This window comes from Anastrepha obliqua, chromosome 2 (assembly GCF_027943255.1).
Source record: "Anastrepha obliqua isolate idAnaObli1 chromosome 2, idAnaObli1_1.0, whole genome shotgun sequence".
Classification (NCBI taxonomy): domain Eukaryota; kingdom Metazoa; phylum Arthropoda; class Insecta; order Diptera; family Tephritidae; genus Anastrepha; species Anastrepha obliqua.
The window spans coordinates 57,008,136-57,018,735 of NC_072893.1; the positions used below are offsets into that span (position 1 = coordinate 57,008,136).

At 38.9% G+C, this 10,600-nt stretch overlaps 1 protein-coding gene across 1 annotated transcript; it reads left to right on the top strand.

Annotated features, from left to right (window-relative positions):
• The first annotated feature begins 327 nt into the window (after window positions 1-327).
• On the top strand, window positions 328-5,343 carry LOC129238164 (uncharacterized). The gene is made up of 2 exons (XM_054873199.1): window positions 328-3,841; window positions 4,781-5,343. Exons 1-2 carry the CDS (start codon window positions 328-330, stop codon window positions 5,341-5,343), a joined length of 4,077 nt encoding a protein of 1,358 aa, XP_054729174.1.
• Window positions 5,344-10,600: the final 5,257 nt, after the last annotated feature.

Here is a 10,600-nt window from a genome sequence, read left to right on the forward strand (position 1 = left end):
AACATTTGGTGACCCCGACGTGATCGCCGTGTTTTTTCGCGTTAATTTAATAATTTAAATTAAATAAATTAAAGTTGCATATTTTCCCGTTGCGGTTTCGAGCATTGTTTTTTGTTGTGTACTTAGTGCGGAGTGCATAAGACAGTAAATAGGAACTGTAAAATAGTGCAATAAACTTATTAACCGGTGGCGAAATTTTGGAAAACAGTTGTTCCGGCCAGTTAGATACGGTGCATTTATTTTTACCCTATAACATTGTCGTCTAGTATAACGCACCTATTTTTTTATACGTGTCGCGCAGCGTTTTAGTTAACCTATTTGTTCGCCATGCCATTCAGCCCGGCTACTGGTACACCAGCAAGAGACGATACGTATGATGTTGGTCCAACCAATGGGCCGACTATGGGTCCGCCTATGGGCCGAGTGACATTTCTGAAGATGAAATCGAAAGCTATACTTAATCGCCTTGAAAGTATAGCCACCGACTTGGATCCTGATAATCTGCACAGTAAGGATGAATATGCTCTCAACGCAATACTGGAATTATTGGTGGAGCTGAAATCCAGTTTTTCGGTCACCCACACAAGTTTGGAGGAACTGGACTTCGAGTCGATTACCAGTGACCTACCTGCCAAATTCGATACCACGCTAGTCAATCTCAGAGCCACTCTGCAACGGGAGATCGGGAAGCGCAGTACTTCACAACATTGCTCAACTTTTCGGATGAACACCGCGGACACACAGTCTATAATTGTAAACGCAAATCGTTCGCGTGTGCCACTACTAACGTTGCCCAAATTTAGTGGGGCTTACACGGAGTGGACAAATTTTTACGCAATGTTCACATCTGTAATCGACAAAGACAGTGAACTGACACAAGTGGACAAGCTTCAACATTTGCGGTCTTGCCTTAGTGGTGCTGCCCTGGACACCGTGGGATCACTCGAGATAAACGACACTAACTACAAAATTGCATTAGAACTTTTACAAAAACGATTTGATAATAAACGTCTTATCTTTCAGGCACACATCAGGGGAATATTTGAGTTGGACAAGGTGGATTCGTCCGTACACACGTTGCGGGCATTGACAGACAAGGCAATCGCGCACATGCGCGCTCTACAATCTATCGGCTCAAAAGAACAAATATCCGATAGCACCCTCATTCAGTTGATAGTGCAAAGGTTAGACAAGGTGACTCAAGCTAAATGGGAGGAGAATTCGACAAGCAACGACCTACCCTCTTGGAACCAACTAGCTGGATTTTTAGAAAAACGCTGTCGTACACTCGAAAACGTCGAATATGCATTGCAGACACAAGCTAGCATTCCGGTAAAAGTCATCAAAAGCGTGAGTACAAATCCAAGAAAATCTTTTGTGGCTTCGAATAGCTCAGTAGGTAGTTGCGTATTTTGCGAATCCCCCGAACATGTAATTTATCGTTGTCAACGCTACGTCAATTTGGCGCCAAATCTACGCCAGAAAGAAGCTAAAAGGCTCAACCTTTGTCTTAATTGTTTGAAGAAAGGTCATCAGATTCGTGACTGCAAATCGGGACCCTGTCGCAGCTGTCAAGCGAAGCATCATACACTGTTACATTTTGATCGGTTATCCATTCCACCAACTACTCAGTGCCAAGCACCTTGCACTATTTCTGAATCGAATGCTAGGACTGCATCATTATCTGTCACGTCCCATGCTCATACTCCTTCTCCTGATGTTGTGCTTCTCGCCACTGCAATTGTTCTAATTAAAAATCGTGCCGGAACCTTCGTACCTTGCCGCGCCCTCCTAGATTCGGGCTCGCAGCTTCACTTCGTTACAACTCGTTTCGCTAACCAGCTACAACTTACTAGAACGAAATCATTGGTCGCAGTCTCCGGCATTGGAGATGCAAGCTTTTCGACTGATGGGTGCTCCGTTGATATAGTTCTGAAGTCGCGGACTTCAGATTTTTGTACAAATATCACTGCTGTTGTGGTGAAAACAATTACCGATAGTCAACCAGTGGCTTCAATGAACATCGCTAATTGGAACATACCCTCAAACATTCAACTAGCTGATCCTGGTTTTAACGGACTTTTCTATGAGCTACTTTGCGTAGGACAGATTCAATTAGCACCTGAAATACCATTACTTCAAAAAACTCGTCTTGGCTGGGTTCTGTCTGGCGGTAAGCAACAAGCCCCCAAACTTTCAACATTCGTAGCAAGTCACAGCTCAACTACAGATATCAGTATTGATGATCGGCTGGATGATTTAGTCCGGCAGTTTTGGGAGATCGATCATGTCGTTGAACCGATTTCTAAAAATTCCAAAGAGGAGCTTGACTGTGAGTTGCATTTCAAGCAAAATTTCATTCGTTTAGCCTCAGGCGCATATTCGGTTCGCCTGCCAATAAAGCTAAATTTAGATTCGTTAGGTGAGTCGTACTCACAAGCTCGACGCCGATTTCAAAACCTAGAAAGAAAACTCGTACGTAATCCTGAGCTCAAGGCGAAATATTGTGCATTCATGAAAGAGTATCGTGACCTCAATCACATGTCGTTAGTTCCAAACTCTGCTATCCATGAGTGCAAATATTTTCTGCCGCATCATTGCGTCATTAAAGACGAAAGTACTACAACAAAATTAAGAGTTGTTTTTGACGGTTCTGCAGCTACAACCTCGGGTTTGTCACTTAATGATTTACTCATGACTGGACCAACAATTCAGCCCAAACTTTTCAATATTTTAATTCGTTTTCGTACGTTTCCGATTGCACTCACTGGAGACATCTGCAAAATGTATAGATGCGTCCGGATCTACCCACCGGATAGCATGCTCCAGTGTATATTATGGCGTGATTCTCCTGAAGATGACTTAAATATATATAAATTAGACACCGTAACATATGGAACTAAATCTGCAGCATTCCTAGCGATTCGTTCAATGCACCAACTTGCGTCGGATGAATCCTCAGTTTATCCACTTGGTTCGCAAACCATCATTCGAGACTTTTACGTGGACGACTTGATAAGTGGTGGCGATACTTTGGAAGAAGTAGAAGAAATCAAACGACAAACAACGAATATTCTCGCTCGAGGTAACTTCCAGCTAAGGAAATGGTGTTCCAATAGTCCAGATGTTCTTCGTAATATTCCTGATGCTGATAAACAAGACTTGCTTAAGTTTAATGACGGCAGCGACATCACCAAGGCATTGGGTTTGATCTGGAAGCCGTTTGATGACAATCTGCTATTTTCGTTTACGTCGCAACCTGAATGTTGCAAAAACTCCAAGCGATCGGCGTTGTCTACGTTAGCTCGTTGTTATGATCCGCTTGGACTCATTGGCCCCACCTTGACCAGAGGAAAAATTCTTTTACAGCGCATGTGGAGGGATAAGCTGGAGTGGGATGAAAGCTTACCGCACTCACTGAACACTGCCTGGTCTACATTTCGCAACGAGTTCGTCGAAGTGCAGCATTTATCATTCCCTCGGTACGTACTGCAGCCTGGAGCCACCGTCGAAATTCATGCATTTTGTGATGCAAGTATCGAAGCGTACGGTGCCTGTATCTACATTCGCTCGATAATGGATGACCGCGCGCAAGTGCATCTACTGTGTTCCAAAGCTCGCGTCGCTCCATTGAAGATACTTACGATACCCAAACTGGAACTCTGCGCTGCTGCCTTGCTTGCGGAATTAGTAAATGGGATATTCAAAATGAAACTTTTCGCCGGCCGCTTTCACTGTTGGTCGGATTCATCGATTGTGCTTTCATGGCTGCGTGAAGAGCCATCTAAATTTAATGTGTTCGTTGCTAACCGGGTAAGCGCGATACAGCAACTTACAGAGGGTATGCAATGGCATTACATTCCTACAGAATTAAACCCTGCTGACATTTTGTCGAAGGGAGCCTCACCAACGACACTTTCACAATCTCCACTTTGGATGCACGGGCCTTCGTTCTTGCGAGAAGTTGACAACAATTGGCCCCAATTTTGCGCACCTAAAACTAAAATTATAGAACTTCGACAAAAGGTGTTGCTCTTGTCAAATGATCGAACCGACTTAACACTATCCTTTAAGTACATAAATTCGTTTGGCAAGATGCAGCGTATTTTTGGATATGTAAACAAGTTTATAACAAGCAGAATCTCACCAAGAACTTCGCAACTCACGTTTGAGGATATTCATCGCGGTACTCAATTGTTGATTCGCATCGTTCAAAGGGCGCAGTTGTGGTCCGAGTATGTGGCTTTGAAAAACAATAAGTTTGTTCACGCCTCAAGCCCCATCGCTTCACTGTCGCCATTTTTAGATGATTTTGGCCTTATTCGTGTAGGTGGCAGACTAAGACATTCAACGCTCAGCTTTGAAGCACGTCATCCATGCATCCTTCCAAGGGATCACCCACTGACATTCGCCATAATAACACATTATCACCGTAAGTACCACCATGCAGGTCCGCAGTCTTTGCTTGCTTCTCTTCGCATGCAGTTTTGGCCCATAGGAGGAAGGAAAACTACTGCGCGAGCCATACGAAGGTGTATCATATGTTGTAGATCAAAACCGCGTCTTCTCGAGCATATCATGGCTGACTTACCTAAAGAGCGCATTCAGACTACACGGGCTTTTATGATAACTGGGGTAGATTATTGTGGCCCATTTTATTATAAGTCTGAAATTCGCAACAAATCTCCACAAAAATGTTACTTGAGTGTCTTCATCTGCTTTTCAACAAAGGCAATTTGGATAGAACTAGTAAAAGATCTTTCTACTGACGCCTTTTTAGGCGCTCTCAAACGCTTCGTCGCTACGCGCGGCATACCTAGCTGCATCTGGTCAGACAACGCCACAAACTTTGTAGGCGCTAGAAACGAGTTAAACGACTTACGAAATTTAGTCCTCAATGAAAATCATCGTAGCGCAGTTAATAACTACTGCATTAGCAATGGATTTGATTGGCGCTTCATACCGCCTCGTTCGCCGCATTTTGGGGGCCTATGGGAGGCAGCGGTTAAAACAGCCAAGCAGCATCTATATCGTTCAGTTGGGTCCTCAATTCTTGGATTTGACGAATTGCGTACTTTGGTATGTCAAATAACAGCTATAATAAATTCGCGACCTCTTGTTCCACTTTCAGAGAATCCAGAAGATCTTGATGTGCTTACGCCAGGTCACTTTGTGATTGGTGGCCCACCAACCGCTTTTCCTGAACCTAATCTTACTTCGCTGAATTATAACCGGCTCAACCAATGGCAACGCGTATCCTACATTCAACAAATTTTCTGGAAGCGTTGGAGTCAAGAATATCTGACTATTCTACAGCAGCGAGTTAAATGGCGGACGCCTTAGCCTAGAATCCAGGTCAACGACATTGTGTGTATCAAAGAGGAAAACACGGCTCCACTAAAATGGCCTTTGGCACGGGTAGTTGAACTCATCACTGGAACTGACGATGTTGCACGAGTAGCCGTCTTGCGTACACCTACTGGCATTACACGTAGAGCTATCAATAAGCTGTGCGTCCTTCCTGTAAATGCTTCTGTTGAAAGCCCTGACCTTTCAACGGGGGGGAGGATGTTCGGAGCAGCAGCTAATCCCGTTCCACAACCTACAAAGTAACTGCTTAACTATAGCCAATATTTATAATTTATATAAGCTGGTCACCTTAAAATGTTATGTTAGCTGGTCACCTTAAAATGTCATGTTATATTATTTTTCAGTTTTTATACATTCCTTACAATATTCCTTTTCGCTTAACGGCATACAAAAATACAAAGTATACGCAGGCATTTACTTAGCATAAGATATGTATACATAACATTACTCCTCCTTTCGCTTGCCTAATGCAGTTACATATGCACAACATACAAAAATACAAGGTATACGCAGGCATTTACTTAGCATAAGATATGTATACATAACATTACTCCTCCTTTCGCTTGCCTAATACAGTTACATATGCAAGTGACATTATGTCTCTACAACAATTCCCTATTATTCTCTCTAACTGTATATAATATAATTTCAATTACTACTTTAGAGTAAGTTCTTAGCTATTAAGTTCTTCCTGACTCACTCTTGTTTCTTGTTTCGAACGTGTTAGAACACCATAGTGAATAAAATTATGAACTTTTTAATTGTGGTATTAATTAGTGAATAAAGTTATAATAATTAAACCTTCAAATTGTGGTTTATGTTAGTGGCGCAGTCGCGGAGTCAAAGAAAATGATTCTTTAAACGAACCTTCGCAAAAACTTCCTTTTAATAATTTTAATAATTAAATTAATATTAACAAGCTAATACACAAGCTCAAGTGAGCAGCGTTTGGACTATTTGCGTTAATAAGCATTTAAAAACAGAAAAAAAAAAAACAAAAAAAACTTGAAGCTACTTATGTAAGTAATAAGACATTTATAAAATTAAAGTTTAAATTGAAGAAGAAACATTTTGATGAAAATAACTGTTCATACTGAAGCGGTTGTGGAAATTTAAAAAAAAAAACAACAACAAATAAATTGTAAGCAAAGTCAAATAGCGGTCGAAGAATGGAGAAAGAAGAATAAAAACAACAATGTTAATGAGCGCAATGCAAATAGACGTTCGGTTTTAGGCACAACAACAATAAACATATCGTATGCAAGACCAACAGCTTCACGAAATTTGCACACAAATCGGCTCACTGCATATAAGTACCTGCAAAAGAATAACCATGGAAGAAATCAGAGAAAGAAGAGACCGCGTCGTGCAAAGCATTAAGTTAGTCTCCCCTTTCGATGGATACAGAAATTACCTATCGCTCTTCATTGGCAGTATTGACAACATCATTCCGCCATTCACTTCTCTTACAAATGAAGAGAAGCCCTTCTACTTCCAGTGTATAGTAAGCACACTACGTGGAGCAGCTTTGGATGTAATAAGGAGAGAACAACCATCTGATTGGCTTACACTACGCGAGTTATTAATTAGTGAATTTATTGAGCATACACCCATAACTACTCTTATATTGTCAATTGATAATATTAAGCTTAGCAAGAGTGTAAAACAATTATGTGATGATATTAATCAAGAAGTATGTAAAATAAGAGATCATATTAAATTAGGTAATTTAGGTATTTCTCAGGAAAATTTTTTGAAAACGGAATTACAACAAATAAGTTTAAAAACATTGAAAAGAGAGTTACCGAATCATCTTACTGCTTTGATTAATATTAATTCACCAGCTGACTTAAGAGATGCTATTCGAATTTTGAAAGAAAATGGTGAATACAATGAAAATAAGCAAATCGTAAATCTTAGTAAGCAAAATACTGCTGAGCAAAATATGCATAAAGACAATTGTTTCCAAAATTATGTACCAAATTTTCCTATTTTCAATCCCTATCCACTTTCTTCTGCAGTAGATACTAGTTTTTATCCGTACCAACCTCCTTTTCCCAGTAGTAGAGTACAAAATATGCCGCACTACAGCCAGCAAAGTGCCCAACACCGCGTTCCTTATATGCCAGTACCTGATTCAAATCAATTTCGTTTTAATCAGCGTAGCGTTCAAGCTGGTACTCGAACAAATCGAGCTAACTCTAATCAGTCTCGCATTAGACGATTCGGTGCTCCAGTACCTATGGAACAAGATGAGCAAAATTTTCATTTACAGGCCTCGGGAAATTACCAAGAATTCAGTTGAATATTCAAAACAAACTGTGCGTGTTTTTGATTGATACTGGCTCTTCAGTAAGCTTAATCAAGCCAAATATTATAAATAGTGAAATAATTTCTTCCGACCCTATAACTTTAAAAACCGTTACCGGATCAATAAATATAAATTACACGCAGGAATTAGTTGACGATAAAAGAAATAAAATAATATTTTACGTATATGATTTTTCTAATAGTTTCGATGGATTGTTAGGATGGAATGCACTCAACCAATTATGCGCAAATATAGACATACCAAGCAAAGCTATTACTTTGAATGGAGTAAAATACAAGTTCGTGGATGAAATCTTTCGTAGCGAGTGTATCAATCTGTTGGATGAATTAGACATAAGGCAAGATTCAAAAGAAAATATGTTTAGGTTAGACCACTTAAATGAAGAAGAGCGTGAAAATTTGCAAACTCTTTTAGATAAATACAGTAGCTTATTTTATAAGGAAGGCGAAAAATTAACATTTACAAGCTCAGTTAAGCATCAAATTAGAACAATCAATGATAATCCAATTTATGCAAAGTCCTATAGATACCCAGAAGTTCACAAGGAGGAGGTGAACAAGCAAATTAGAGAAATGTTAGACCAGAAAATTATCTGTAATAGTAGTTCGCCATACTCTGCGCCTATTTGGGTTGTGCCAAAAAGGGTCAATGCATCGGGCATTCAAGACTGGCGTATCGTTGTCGATTATCGTAAGTTGAACGATATTACCATCAGCGATAAATTTCCCATACCGAATATGGATGAAATTCTCGACAAATTGGGCAGATGTATGTATTTTACCACGTTAGATTTAGCAAAGGGGTTCCATCAAATAGAAATGGATCCCCAAGATCGTAGAAAGACAGCGTTTTCAACACAAAATGGCCAGTACGAATTTCTCAGAATGCCTTTTGGGTTGAAAAATGCTCCGGCGACCTTCCAGAGGCTGATGAATACGGTGCTGGATGGTTTAATCGATGTCAATTGCAGAGTTTACTTAGATGACATAATTGTGTTTAGTACATCCTTACAGGAGCATATCGATTCGCTTAATAAAGTTTTTGATAGATTAAGTAAAGCTAATTTAAAAATCCAATTAAACAAGTGTGAGTTTTTAAAGAACGAGACAGAATTTCTTGGCCACATTATTACCAGAGACGGGATAAAACCAAATCCCAATAAAGTGGCAGCAATTCTTAAATACCCCGTTCCTAAAACAGAAAAAGAAATAAAACAATTTCTTGGTTTAGCAGGGTTCTACCGCAAATTTATCAAAGACTTTTCTAACATAACTAAACCCCTTACGCATTGTTTAAAAAAGGGTAACAAAATCGACTCAACTAATGAAAAGTATTTAAGAGCAATAGATACAATTAAACTGCTGATTACTAAGGATCCGATATTAGCTTATCCTGATTACAGAAAAATGTTTACTCTCACAACAGATGCGTCGAATAAAGCTCTAGGGGCAGTCCTAAGCCAAGATGGGCGACCTGTGTGCTATGCGAGCCGTACGTTAAATGAGCATGAACTTAACTACTCAGCAATCGAAAAGGAATTGCTAGCTTTGGTGTGGGCAACAAAGTATTTTCGGCCATACTTATTTGGTAGGAAGTTCGTTATTCACACTGACCATCGACCTTTGCAATGGCTACACCATTTGAAGGAGCCGAATTCAAAGTTGCAAAGGTGGAAAATCAAATTGAACGAGTTTGATTTTGAAGTGAAATATATTGCTGGGAAAGAAAACTACGTTGCTGATGCGTTATCAAGAATTAAAATTCAGGAATGTAACTGTGGCGAAGATGATTCAGTTGTAGCAACTATTCACTCGGCTTCTGAAGACTCTCAAAACTTCATAGAAATTACAGAAAGACCCTTAAATATATTCAAGCGGCAATTAAAGTTAATACGAGGTGACAAAAATTCGTTCAAAACAGAAAATGTGTTTAAAAATAATTTAACTACAGTAACTTATACTGAACTTAGCACTGTATTGATAAAAGAAATAATTAGTAAGTATCTGCTTAATTTTAAAGTTGTTATATATATACCAAACGATTATGACTTTGTAATTTTTCAAAATGTGTATAAATCGGTCTTTCAAAATAAACGAAATTCACTAGTTAGAGCAACGAAATTGTTAGAAAATATATTTGAATACGCTGACCTTAAAACAAAAATTTTACAAATTCACCTTGAAGGGCTGCATCAGGGTATCGAAATCTTGCCAATTGTTTTAAAGCAAAGTACTACTTTCCAAATTATTTAAAAGAAATCACCAAAGTCATAAATGAGTGTGAATTGTGTAATCATTGCAAAAATGATCACATCGCGTTTAAAATTCCTCTAAAAGTCACACCTCCTGTCTACGAGACAAGAGAAAAATTTGTTGTTGACATTTGGGAATGGGATAAACATCACTACTTGACATGTATAGACATTTATTCTAAATATGCTATAGTGGAAGAAATTAGTTCACTAAATTGGTTAGAAACTAAGAAAGCGCTATTAAAAGTATTTAATGTTATGGGCCCCCCAAAGGTACTTAAAATAGATCAAGACCAAGGTATAAATAATGTGAATATAAAGCAGTGGTGTGAACAACTAAATGTAAAGTTGGAAGTGACTACTGGTAAAACTGGTATTGGTGACATCGAGCGCTTACATAAAACCTTGAACGAAAAACTTCGAATAATTAACACTTCCGATAATCAAGAATTAAAATATTATAAAATAGAGCAAACTATTTTTACTTATAACCATAACATTGTACATTCTACTACTGGTGAGACCCCATATAATAATAATATAATATAATTTTTTAACAAACTGTCTCCTAAACTAAATCAGCAACTAATTAAAGAGAAACGAATCCAAAATATTAATTCTACAAGGAAAGATACTGCTATTGATAC